Genomic DNA, 14,260 nt, shown 5'->3' with positions numbered 1-14,260 from the left:
AATAAACAGTGGGACTGGAAGAGACAAACAAACCTCGCAACTTAACATAACATTTTAGTTAAAAAAATATATGATAAAATCTTAAAAACAGACCAAGAGGTTGCGGATGCTTTTGAAAGATTTTTTGCAGATGTTCCAGTTTCCACCACCAAGGCCGTAAAGCCATCTGCCAGTTTTGCTGAATCTATAAGTATGCCTAATGTAAATAATTTAGTAAGATGTAAATAGTGTAGTAAGATTCGATATTCATGTTGTTGTATTAATGATAAATTTGCGCGTTACCCATCTTGGATTTCAAAAATGATCCCAAATTCGATTTCTGCACCCTCGAGAACCTCGGATTCGATATCCATATTCTTGAAATCATAAATTTGCGCAGTAACCATCTTAGATTTAAAAAATGATCCCAAATTCGTTCTCAGCACCCTCGCAATAGGTGTCAATCGCTCTCTCCCTTGAACAAAAAGTCCCAAATTTGGGTTTCATTTGTAAAATTTTTCCTTTCATGCGCCTAAAGAAGTTTCACTTCAAAATAACATTCGCAACACTTAGGAGTCAAGAGATGCGTTGCCGGCCTTTAAGGTTCAGCTTTTTTCTTGGATCCCTTTATTGTTATATCTTAAATATAAGTATTACTAAATGAGACTTTTCTAAACTCATTCTTGTAACATGTATTCTATTTTTCTTAGAATAAGTTAAATAACAACATCATATTAGACTCAGGGAGAGAGCGAGAGAGTCTCGTGCCAGAATTTGGCAAAACGACATCTGCTGAGGATGCCTCGTGTAGAGGCGAAACACATTTGACAAATTGATAAAATACAAATCTTAGCTGAATTATTTATACTCAGTGAAACTCACATCATTGGGATGATTATAAATTTATTATTAGAACAACAACAAGACACATGTTAAATATTTTATTACTGATGCCATGTCAGTGTCCTTCGTCGATTGTCATAGGTAGAGTTGCATCTGGCTCAAAATGCATATCCAAGGTGCGCGTACGCAGTATCTCTTTGTACAGAAATGCAGATTTTCGTGGTGTACGGGTGCGCTCGGAGTTTTCATAGTCAACCTCGTAGAGACCAAACCTATCACTGTAAATTTAAAACGCATTTTTAAGTAGTCTGTCATAATGATAGCCTTATAAGACAATGAAAAAAAAACATTAAGAATGGTAATAATTATAACTTTCACAAGTTCAATAAACTTTAAGGAATGGGTACGTAGTAGTGAATCAAGAACATTGTCATCTCAAGTAACTTTCTACCAAAGTATGTCACGAATTTCTAATAGGAGGGCAACGTGCCTGTCACTCCTCTGGTGTTGGAGGTAGGTGAAGGAGAATATCGGTTTGAACTACAGTCAAGTCACCTTAATGCTTGGTTGACCTCGACTTCCATAAAAACCCTTACCCTAGTGTGAGCACGAAAACAGGGAAGAAAATTCATTCCAATGGCGCCTGTCAGATACTACACTCTTGATAAGGAAATCGTCAGGAGGCCTGTTAACTTTCTAGATTTGTAGTCAGCAGTAGATCCACAAACGAAGGCGTGACAACCATTTGAGGCAGACCACAGCCCGCTTTAAAATTGTGCACAGAATTGTTTGTGTAGTATGTGGTTCTCGACTTCAAGACTGCGACGGACTTTCAACGGAGAGGATGTTGACAAGCATGTCGTCAACTGCCAATTAAACGCGGCTCAAAGGAGGATCCGTCTCTGCGTTACCACACACATGTAGAAGCTCACGCTGTCCTCAAAGTCTACGCGCAGCTGTAAAGTAAACAGGTCCTTACCCTCAACATTGCCCAGAAAGTGAAATCAGATATCGTCCTAAACGAACTTAACCAGAATGTGTTAAATTCGCTGCGTCGCTGGGTCGAGGTACCTGCGTCTCCGTAATAAGTAACAAGGCCGTCTGCGCCGTTATATGGGTTGGAATTTGGAAGTTGGAATGAATGAATTTAATGCTTTTGGGATGGATTTCCTGACTCTGGCAGGACTAGACTGGACTCTGGAGGAAGATATTTTGAGAGCCGCTGTTAATTAAAGTTAACTCTAGTGTCTGAGGTAAGAAAGACTGCTAAGGAAAGACCACCTATCGTCATCTACACATACTACAAACTGCTAAGTGTTATTGGTGAAGAAACCGATATTAGTACCTCATATTTGTATTTTAGGGCAGTGTGAATGTGAATGTAAAAATTTTTTTATTTTTAAATGATTTCCCTTACTGCTAGTATTAAATACGCTTTTTTATTTTTAAACAAAACACACTTTAAACAAAAACCCCAAAAAAATATTGTAAAAGTGACTTGAAAATGTGTTAAATAATTTTTCAAACAGACATTTCTGTAATCTCCAGAGATATTCCTCTGCTTTAAAACAGATACTATAATATTATAATGATATAAACAAGTCTAAGCAACATGTTAATTTAAATTTTAATATGGTTTTTCACATTATAACGTATTTTATTTTTAAAATAAAATTTTAAGTGTCCTATGGTGTAAAAATGACAGCTGTTGTCTTTATAAATTCTTTTAATAACAGAAATTAACATTATTAGAATATACTGCAGAAATAAGCAACTAACATTTTTTTAAGAAAATGAAATTTCTTAAAAAAATGTTTTTATTGTGAAAGAATAGGATTATTTAATACAAAGTATGGTCTCCTCTGCTATTCAGAACTTGTCGGCAACGATTATTCATTGAATTAATGAGACTGTTTATGTCTTCTTGCGGTATTCGCTCCCAGTGGAATTGTAGCAAATCCTTCAGCTGTTGCGTTTTTGTCACTCCGTTCAAGACCTTCGAAACACGTCTCTGGAGCATGTCCCATGCATGTTCGGTGGGTTTGAGGTCTGGCGATTGTGCAGGCTAGGGCAATACCCAGACGTTCCGTTTCAAAGTATTGACTGGTTCGACGAGCTGTATGTAAACGCGCATTGTCATGCATTAACGTTAAATTGGAGCCAAAGGTCTGTGCAAATGGATGGATATAAGGTCTGATAATATCCTCAACGAAATTTTCAGCGTTCAAGTTTCCTTTAACAAAAATGAGCTCAGTTCGCCTGTTCTTCATAATACCCGCCCATACCATAACTGTTGAGCCGCTGTATGGATAAATTGCCTGAATGCACCTGAGCCTTTCAGTATTTCCGGGCCGACGGTACACTTGTGAGTGTACCGTCGGCCGTTCTGCGTTCTCTACACCATTCATTTCGACGAGCGCGATTCCCGTGACGTATCGGTGCTCACCTAATTGGGCGACGAGCTCGTAGGCCGTACTCATGCAATCGATTTTGCATAGTTTGGGGACTTACATCAACACCACTTGAATTTTGTAGCCTCAAACGTATCTCCCGAGCGGTTAACATCGGCTGGTGTCTTGCAGTTAGTTGTATGTACCTTGCCCAGTGGTTGTACTCCTTTTACGGCCTGAATGCTGTTCAGCGGGGTCCGTGGTATTATTGTAGCGCTGCCAAAGACGACAAATTACACTTGTATGAATGCCAAAATGCCGAGATACCTGAGATTGATTACCTACTTCCCGCTTGCAAAACCCCAACAGCTCTTTGCATTTCATTTGCCGTCAAATGACGTCAATCCATGACGTTAAGAATATCTAACAATTCAATTTTGTCGCTAACTTTATTTAAATGGTTGGTAAAATTATAAAATCAAGACTAAACACAATCGAATTTTTATCGCACTTTGCGTAAATGAAGCCTTAGTAATTAATTAATATAAATGGTAAATTTGTAATATGATGCATGTTGCTTGGACTTTTTTGATGTGTGTATTTTGTCATACTTATATATAATTTGAAGTACCTTTTCAAGCTTTTATAGATATGAGCTGATCAATTTATTTTTATTATTATATTTTATAACATAACTTGTACTAAATTTAGTGTTTATTTAATTTTTATAAAACTTACAATCATATTTTATAAATAGAAATAAATTTCCAAATTCATAATAATGATTGCGTTAACAAGAAAAAACAAAAAACTCTAAAAAATCATTATTTTTACTACAATTGAATGTAAATATTACTTTTTTTAATGTTATCCAATTCAGTAGAACTGGTAAATAATTTGAATGAGTAAGTTTAAATCTTACTAGTATCCTTCGAGCCATTCGAAGTTATCCATCAGACTCCAGGCGGTATAGACCCTGACGTCTGAACCATCTTCAATGGCGTCCAGCATAACATCCAGATAACTTTTGTAATAAGTGACTCTTGTATCATCATCCAGGCCCTCTCGACTGGCACATCCATTCTCAGTTATAAATACTGGAGGATTGTTGTAGTCTTCTCTTATTTTAGTCAACAGCTTATAGAAACCCCAAGGTACCATCTATAAATGATAATCACACAAATTATATATAATCTATTTATATTGATAACGTACGACAAATTTTCTTTGTTTTGTAAAATATAGATCATATTCATATTAAGTAACAATTATTAAAACATTGTTTTGAAGACAATAAGGGAATACACGAGCACGACCTTAGGCTGATGGTAATTGATGCGCCCTGCCCATTACAATGCAATGCCGCTCAGGATTATTGAAACCCAAATATTCTGAGTGGTACTACATCTGCGCTTGTCACCTTGAGACATAAGATGTTAAGTCTCATTTGCCCAATAATTGTACTAGCTACGGCGCCCTTGAGACCGATACACAATAATGCTTACACATTACTGAATCACGTCAGAAATAGGCACCGTTGTGGTATATATATTTATTAGGAATAAGTTCCATACAATATTGTTTAAATAGTACGTATTTAAGTGGTAAAAAGCCAGTGCTTATTCAATATACAAATGTACAAGAAGTACTTACTTTCAACCATGTTGCTCCAGTTTCTGGCCACTCAGTTGACTGATAAAAACCAACCTCGATATCGTCATAGTACGACACTGAACTGTACATACCATTCACTGTGTCATTTCTATAAACTAAGTTGGTAGTGTAATGATTAAGTCCAAAGAAATCGGAACTGCCCTTTATCAAATCTATTTCTTCTGATGTGAACTCTGGTAATCTAGATCTTAAAAAGCCTTGGGCTGCACTCTTTGCTGCTATTTTCTCTTTCATAACTGGTGGAAAGTCACCGGATTCTGAAAATATTGGATGCGCAAACGACCCCCACTGTGAAATAAAAGAAGCATTTTGTAAATATTTCAATCCTCATTATCTAGCTGGTAGTGCAAATGAAAAACAAGCAGTATTTGTGCATATTACAGAAAACACCAATATATCACTAGATCATACATAATATTATACAATTAAGATATTATTATTCTTTCTCTATTCTATTATCATCAACATCATCAGCCGGAAGACGTTTACTGCTGGACAAAGGCCTCCCCCAAAGATTTCTACGACGATCGGTGCTACGCTGCCCTCATCCAACGTATTCCGCCAATCTTGAACAGATCGTAGGTCCATCTCGTGGGGGGCCAACCAACACTGCGTCTTCCGGTACGTGGTCGTCATTCGAAGACTTTACTGCCCCAAAGCCCATCTGTCCGTCGAACTATGTGCCCTGCACATTGCCATTTCAGTTTCGCAATTATTTGGGCTTTGTCGGTAACTTTGGTTCTCCTACGGATTGCATTGACCTGCCTATTCCTATTCAATAGAATAGGAACTATACTAATAGTCACCTCAAATTGACGGAGCTCCTCGGCTGCTTCCTCGTCACCTTCATTTTCAGGTTCAAACCAAGACGCGCTTAACACAATTCCAACTAAGCCACCTTGAGTTGGTCTGTATTCTTCATTATACATATGATATACTTTTGCGTGAGCTACAAGCAAATTTTTCGCACACAGATATTCAGCCATACCGGATATATTATAAGCGGGTGCCATAGATTGTCCAGCGTAACCCTGATAGCAAACATCTCTTGGTTCATTAATTGTAAACCAATACTTTACTCTATCGCCAAATAGTTCAAACATGACTCTAGAATAATCAGAGAACCAGTCTACAATATGTGGGTTTGCCCAACCACCCAGCTCTTGTAACTTTTGTGGTAAATCCCAGTGGTACAGAGTTATCATTGGTTGAATGTTATATTTTAACATCTCGTTTATTAAATTGTTGTAGTAGTTAACTCCAGCTTCATTTATTTGATCAGGGAAACTTGTCGGCAGGACTCTTGACCAAGAAAGAGAAAACCTGTAGAAGTCAAGTCCAAGTTCCCTCATCATTTCTACATCTCTGCGATAGTTATAATATGAGTTGTCTGCGATGTCTCCTGTATCACAATTCTTGACGAGACATGGTTGTGTGTGGGTAAGACGATCCCATATGTTTTCTGATTTACCTAAAAAATATTAAATATTATGTACAGTGAAAGTTTCTTATTCCCACTTTCTTAATTCGCGTTTTCACTTTTCGTGGATTAAAAAAAATGCAACTCAATTCCCATACATAAGATTTTTAGTCGCGGAGCTAATCGGTATTTTGTGAACGCGTCGTCAAACGTACTAATAAAAAAATAAAATAGACCTTATAACAACCAATTAAAAGAGCTTTTATAAACTGACAAGCGAGAAAAACAGCAAAAAATATTTAAGCATTTCATAAGCCTGAAGATAATAATTAAACAGTTTGGTGACAAACTTCAATTGAATTGATTTCATTTGAATTGATTCCACATTCGCGCCTTTTTTTCGGGACTTTTACCCCACGACTAAAAAGCTTTTACTGTATGTGATCCTCAGTGTGAAAATTTTCAACACAATCTAGTGTTTTGTTTATTAATTGCCATTAGATGTTAAATATTTTTTACTGGCTGTCTATCACGTTAGTCATTTTTACTCGCTATTTAACTATGCACTTTAAAATATAGTGAAAATACTACCATCTTCATTCCAAGCGCCTTCTACCTGATAAGATGCCGTGGCCGTACCAAACAGCAAGCTATCAGGAAATCTCCTCACTTCATGACGACTGTTATCAATCTTCTTAGAGTCAGTCAATGCCACTATAAGCAGTCTATATACAAATATATTAATATAATTATTTCTGATGCAAACAACATAATAATGTGTATAAAATACATTTTATACGATTAAAACGCATGAAATTGTAACTGTTTTTTAAGTTAAGTTTTTGCGTAAGAGCAATATTTTTAATTATTATTTTATTTATTTTATTTTAATTTAAAACCATGACGTAAATATTTATTAAAAACTCTTCGTTAAAGCATTTTAATACTGAAAATGTCACCTTCAAGTTTTTTTTAATTGCTACGCTTCAACGACATCACACTCGACAAATTAAAATAAACTGATCATTATATTATAATGTCTAGTGTTAATTTTATAATTGGTTTACTTTTTGTATATAGTTTTATTAAAAACGTTGAGTTCGCCTTTTTTGAATTTCTAAATTGCAAATTATTTATATTTTCAAGAATTAATATACTTTCTACAAATAAAAACACTCTCAAGTTGGACGATATGGAAGAAGATAAAGATGCTTCAACATCTCTCATCTATCCACGAGAACCGGAACAAACTTGTGTCTGAAATCGAGATTATGCCATGAAGTCTCGGAATGAGACGTAACTTGTTCGGAAAAACCTAATTTAAAAATGCAGTTACAATCAAACGCTTTTAAATAATTAGAAAATTATTTTATTTAAATAAATGTTTAATGCCCGCCTTAATCAATAACAAAATTATGCGTATTATATTATTATGAACTTACGTGAACGTTACAAACCGGAACATGCTCGTCAGGTAATAATGTCTTCGGTTTACAAAATCGTAAGTTGTGTTGTATTATATATACTCGTAGTTGAGGAAATAATCAATCATTGATAGACAGTATCAGTCGGAAAACATAATCAAAATATGACTTTTACAATATCGCACCTTTAATCATAAACTAACGTATCTCAGAATTACATGTATATATTGATGAGTTCAAAAAAATCATAAAAAAATAAATAGATTATTTCGATCACACTCAAAAATTTATGTGTGTCGCTTAATTATTTTTGTGTTAGATTATGGTAGAAATTACTATATTTTGATAAAAAATACACCAAAAAAAATATTTAAGTAAAGTTCCAACTTATTTCACTTTATGCTAAAATATGTGATCAAGTAAGATTGATCAAAACGGAATTATAAATATTGCAGTTATAAATTAAAATTATTTTTGTAGTAAGTGAAATATTTAGTTTCATTGCGGTTTTCAGAAATATGCATAAATTTTACAGTTATTATTTTTAATAAAATACAGAAATATTTTTCCGTTTCCTTATTGAAAATAGGTAACACTACTGATAACACTGTTAGGTATATCAGCTTTAACAACAATCAAAATTATTTGACGTACTTGAAATATAACGAAATACTTTTTTTATGAAAATAAGGGACGAGACGAGCAGGACGATCAGCTGATGGTAATTGATACGCCCTTCTCATAAGAATGCAGTGCCGTTCAGGATTCTTGAAAAACCCAAAAATTCTTCGTGGCACTACAATTGCACTCGTCACCTTGAGACATAAGATGTTAAGTCTCATTTGCCCAGTAATTTCACTAGCTACTCGCCCTTCAGACCGAAACACAGTAATGTTTACACATTACTGCTTCACGGCAGAAATAGGCGCCGTTGTGGTACCCATAATCTAGCCGGCATCCTGTGCAAAGGAGCCTCCCACTGGTAAAGTACTTCTTAGTACTCTGTAAATTATAATACAATAATTATTAATTTTAGTTAGTTAACTCGTGAATTATTATAGTATAGAAAGAATATATATAATAATTATTTATATAAGTACCAACCAAAAGGAAAACTAATATCTTGTAAGTAATTTAAATAACAAAAATGTTTTTTTTAAATTGTTCAGTCTTCCATAGTAAAATATTTTTTCCGTTTCATTATAACTCTAAAATTCAAATTTATTTATCACCTAGTTTAAAGGATAACATTATAAAAATTATATTTATAATATTATATTATTTTAAGACTCCCTCAAGTCTTTCTTCTTGTTTTCACTTATTTCTTGTTTATTGAAATAGGCTTGACTTGAAGTGCCGTTCCTTACTTTTATTTTATTTCTTACGTTAACCACCTTGAAGTCTTTATTCGTGTATGTCTTGTAGAAACATAGCGTAGGATTTTCTTCAGTTATTTTTAAGACTTTCATTTCATCCCAATTTAATTCTTCAATTAATTTCTATTCTAATCCAAATAATTTCTTGTAATGTTTTCAAATCATAAAATTACTGATAATTCATCTCTCCTGCACCATTAATTGAGGACTTTTTGGCATTCCAAATCAACGCAAAAATACTAGTCAGGTATGTATTTTGAGCCTGTTCTTTATTTCTTTCACGATGAGGCTGTGAACGCTATCGGCCTCATTTTGCGTGTGGCCTTTTTTAAAAATTTATGCATAATGCTCCTAATATTTTATGTTTGCACAACATTTATAGAAAAGTAAATGTCTCAATATAAAATCACCTTCTTTTCATCATCATCTTTCAGATATGACCATTAATAACAGAATTATAAAAATTAAAATTTTAAATTAAAATTAAAATAGAAATAGATCGATTTCAACCGAACCATGTTTTGCATCACTCTCAGTCCAAAAATAGCATTTTTTGTAGGCTACTTAAGATTACTTCGGCGTTAATTATCAGTAACGATTAAATTATATCAATTAAGTTTAGAGTTATAGTAAAAGGTTACGTTGTTACCTTTTGGGCATTGCAAACCTGTCTCTATATCATACACTAACTGTGTTAACTCTCATATTATCTACCATTTGCGATTATTCTCGACCCTACTGTTGTGTCTCATTTCTATATGTTTTAAATATTTCTCTACCATAACTATTTTTTGATTATCATTACAATAAAAGGACAGATTCAATTCATTTGTTAACATTTTATAGTAGTTATATTATGTACCTGCTGATTTATTCTCTTTTCCTCGGTCTATTTCAAAATCATTATCTATAAATCGTTAATAGTCTTGTTACCTTCTATAAATTATTTCGTTGTAAGTAAAGGAATTGGGATCTTGGGAATAAAACTAATATGCTCCATGATTTCATGATCCAAAGTTGCCTTATAAAAGTCTTACAAAGTCAAAGCTTTGTTGTTATATCTCAGTCTTTCAGCGTTCGTATATTTGCATCGAGGCTGTACATCAACTACACTCTCATTTACTATCGGTCTTTGTTTTACTTATTTCCCTAACGGCCGTTTTCAATAACGTATCTCTAGTTACGGATACATTGCTGTCACTGTTTAATGACAAGATCTTATCAATCCATAGTTATGTCCAATGCTTTATGTCAATAGGTTATTGAAATGTAAGTAAGCGTAAAAGGATAGATTTGTCTATCTCTAGTAAGTTAAACTAAGGATTGATAGGTTATTGAACACGGCCGCAAATCAAATCCGATTCAGAACTTGATGACGATGAGTCAGACGAAGATAGAGCTAGATGAATTTGAGGATGATGAAGGTGAAGATTGATGAGCATCTATAATGCTTCATGTTTATTTTCTGCCTCCAAAGTCATTCACTTTTCTTCCTTCTCAGGCACGGAAATGTCCCTTTCATAAAATGACACTCGACTTTTATTAGGCTGTGTAGAGAAAAATTATAAAACCGTAATATCAGGTTAGCCATTTCTATGGATATAGTGAAATAATTTTGAAAAAACGAGAAATGTGTCTAATAAATTTAAAAGTAAACAGTAATAAACATAAAAATAATTACTTTTTTGATAATCTGTAGTACAAAACTGAAATAAAACGTAATTACTTATATTTTGTTTCAATAATCTAATATTAAACTGCATTAATTCCGAATGCTGTCGTATATCATACAACATCATTTATACAAAACTAAATTAAGTCATAATGTTGCCGATAAAAATTACATTCACTTTTCTAATAAACTGAAATATGTCTGAATAGAAGCGTTTTTTGAATAAAATAAAGCATATTAAATAATAATCTGATACTAAAATAACGAATTATTGTGGTTTATTCCACTTTCGTATAGTTACTTTAACGTCGCAACTCGAAGGACGCCGACGCATTACTAATTCGCTCACTTTACCGGTATCGACTTATTAGCGCGCATCAATCAAAAATCGAAATACGATTTTCGTACTCCTTCTTCATTCATTTTCGTCGCTAAGAGTCGGCTGTTGGACTGTACGTATTCTTCTGACGAATTTATTTCGGTTTATGTTGAAAACTCGAAAAACGTAAGTTTTGAGTTAATTCAGTTTTTGAATAAAGGTGCGATATAGTATTATCATTTAACTCACTGATTGGACTCACTCTTACCTGTCTTAACAAAATGTTATAGATATTATTATTTTAAAATACGCTCTTGAGTTTAATCTACAGTAACATAATTACATAGTTTTTTATTATATTTGTTTACTTCGCATGTTGATCAATTGAATTTTTACATATTTGTACTATAATAAAGTTTTAGACTAGCAAAATGTACCTACTTAATGAAAATCGGAGAAAGAAAACACATTTTATTATTTAATCAAAATAATTACCATTATTGTCTATACATTGCTACTATCTAATAGGATGACCATTTTTGCCTTTGTGATAGAATTGTGGTGATCTAGATTCGACAAACTGTATGAAAGAGAAGAGAATTTCCCTCCTCCCGAGAAGAAAATTTTTTATCATTTAGAAAATTGTCCAAATCACGAAAAAAAAGGTAATCCTTTGGAGCAAGCACTTTTTAGTTGCATTTCCTGTTGAGTTAAAATGGTTTCTCGTGCTATATGAGGTCTCGCGTTAGTATCTATAGGTACATATAAATAAAATTGGAGTGTCTTTTAATAATATTATCAACAGACACTCCAATCCCATTTATATAAAATGAATAACCATTTTTTATTACATGTACATGTATATCATATACGGCACATACACCAAAATTTTTTTTTTACAATTTTTACCTGTCTGTTTGTTCCGGCTAATCTCTGAAATGGTTGTACCGATTATGGCGGGACTTTTATTTGCAGGTAGATGATGTTATAACTTAGGCTACGTTTACTTCAGAAAATTTCCTTTATTTTTAGAAGAATAAAGTATTGTTGAAATGTCCAAGAAACTGTCTAACTCTAAAAATTATTTGTAACAACAACAACGTTTGCCGGGTCAGCTAGTGTTATATATATTCACTATCCGACTTATTACAAGACTAAAGATAGTACTGGGTATAAAACTGCTTTAGACCATGGACTAAGTTGAATGTTATTACAAAACGAGTTTTAAGACTAAACGATACATCACCTCCCTTAAAGCCTCTCCCAGTATCGGAATACTGGGTCTCTAAACCTCAAACGATAACCAACTCCACGGTTATCTGGAGGGCAAAGCCGAATTGGCTTTAAAGAAGGTGGGCGACATAAATAAAGCACGGCAATACTTCAACACGGCCCACATTCTAGCGCTCTTCAAAGCGCAGGACTGGCCACACATGGAGTATTGATGTCATCTCTGGTCTGGCGCACCCCAGTATCAGCTAGAAGATTTGACCGCGTGCAGCGCAGAGCTGCTAGAATTGGCGGGCACTCAGTGCCCTGTGCACGGCTCGATCACCTGGCGTTGTGTTGAGACGTCGCTTCTTTGTGTGTCTCTGAAGAGAAATCGGAAGCTTTGTAGATAAATCTCAATGCGAAGAAAATCAGCGACTAGTGGCAGCTATGTTGTCGCGTTTTTTTGGTCAGGGAGAGTATTCGAGGCCCACTCCCTATCCCTTCGTCACAGTCCCGTAGGTCTACCCCCTTTTTCTCCCCCAGAGCCCCGTATGCCCGCTCTGCTTCCCTTCCCCTTTCCTGAAAGGCCAATAACGCATCTGCAAGGCCACTGGTGATGCAGTTTTTCATGAGCGGCAGTGATCACTTTCCATCAGGTAAACCGTTACAAATAAAGGTATTCTGTGAGCATTTTATAAGCAATTATAAATAATATATATTTTTTATTATAAATAATATATAGGTTTTTTTAGATGTTAATTTGACCTAGTTTAATATCGGTATATGTAATATGATAAATAAAAAAAATAAAATATATATATATATACATACACATACATAATAACTCTTAAGAATCTGAAACCGAGTCTCCGGCAATAGGATCATCCTGCCACCACAAGCAGCGCCCGTTCACGAGCATGACGAAACCTGTTACGAGAACTCAAGCAAACAACAATAAAAGAATCCTAATCTACATATCATGCATTACTCACCAAATACCCCTACAACAACAATTTGACAATTATGCTTAAACTTAATTAATATTATAAATTATTATTATATTTTTACTAACAGTAATCATAAGCTCAATCCTTTAGGGTAATCAAATCAAAATCACTCCATTCATGCAGGATATGACTTTTATTTTTATATTCCCACCGCCTTTGAGGGTAGAGCTTTAATAAGAAGACGTGGCAAGAAACTCATTGTGACAATCACTCCCTCACAAATCATTTCAGTTACAATAAGAAGAATGGGAAAGGAAAAGATATTAATGTTAATTATCATAATGAGAATATTAAAGAAGCACAACTTGTCAATTTTATTGGCAATGTTGACAAAATTAGCAAAAAAATTAACCAACATGTATTTGTCCTCAAACGCGTATCAAACACAATAGGTGAAAAAACAGCGCTAATGGCATATCATGGTTTCAGCTTTAAGATATGGATTGGTCATATGGGGCAACTCGGTGAGCATAGGGCATTTATTAATTGGACAGAAAAAGTGTATCAGGGCGGTTTGTGGAGCCGGCTCCCTAGATTCTTGTCGACCGCTTTTTAAAAATATTGAAAATTCTATCGCTGCCGTGCCTATACATTTATGCGATAAGCCTATTTGTTCAAAAACATATGTGTGATTTCTATACAAAAAATAGCCAGAAGCTTTTACACACAAGGTATCCAAATAAACTTATAATGCCCCTCTGTAGAACTGCATCTTTTAGTAGAAATTATTACAGCATGCATGTCTGTGAAGATATATAATAAATTGCCCAATGAATTTACAGATTTACCTTTCAAAGTTTTTAAAAGAAAACTGCATCAGTGGTTAAGAAATAAGTGCTTCTATAGTTTAAATGAATTTTTCAATACAAAATGAATTAGTCTATTTGATAATATGTGTAAATTAATATACTTTTATGACATTTGTTAATATTATACATAGGTAC

General features: G+C 34.0%; 1 protein-coding gene across 2 annotated transcripts in view; it reads right to left on the bottom strand.

Annotated features, from left to right (window-relative positions):
- Window positions 1-865: 865 nt before the first annotated feature.
- Window positions 866-14,260, bottom strand: part of LOC126969238 (myrosinase 1-like) — a 32,479-nt gene continuing 19,084 nt past the window's right edge. The window contains exons 1-6 of one of the 2 annotated variants that reach the window (XM_050814596.1): window positions 7,749-7,880; window positions 6,898-7,031; window positions 5,693-6,357; window positions 4,866-5,174; window positions 4,135-4,373; window positions 866-1,100 (exon numbers count right to left, since the gene is read on the bottom strand). In XM_050814596.1, the coding sequence (XP_050670553.1) occupies window positions 938-1,100; window positions 4,135-4,373; window positions 4,866-5,174; window positions 5,693-6,357; window positions 6,898-7,031; window positions 7,749-7,771 (1,533 nt within the window). In that variant the 5' untranslated portion in view covers window positions 7,772-7,880 and the 3' untranslated portion in view covers window positions 866-937. Of the gene's footprint in view, window positions 1,101-4,134; window positions 4,374-4,865; window positions 5,175-5,692; window positions 6,358-6,897; window positions 7,032-7,748; window positions 7,881-14,260 lie in introns of those variants that run through there. The other variant, XM_050814599.1, reaches the window with a different exon arrangement.

This window comes from Leptidea sinapis, chromosome 17 (genome assembly GCF_905404315.1).
Source record: "Leptidea sinapis chromosome 17, ilLepSina1.1, whole genome shotgun sequence".
Taxonomy (NCBI): Eukaryota; Metazoa; Arthropoda; class Insecta; order Lepidoptera; family Pieridae; genus Leptidea; species Leptidea sinapis.
The sequence above is the reverse complement of the archived record's forward strand: the minus strand, read 5'-3'. Positions and strand labels throughout refer to the sequence as shown.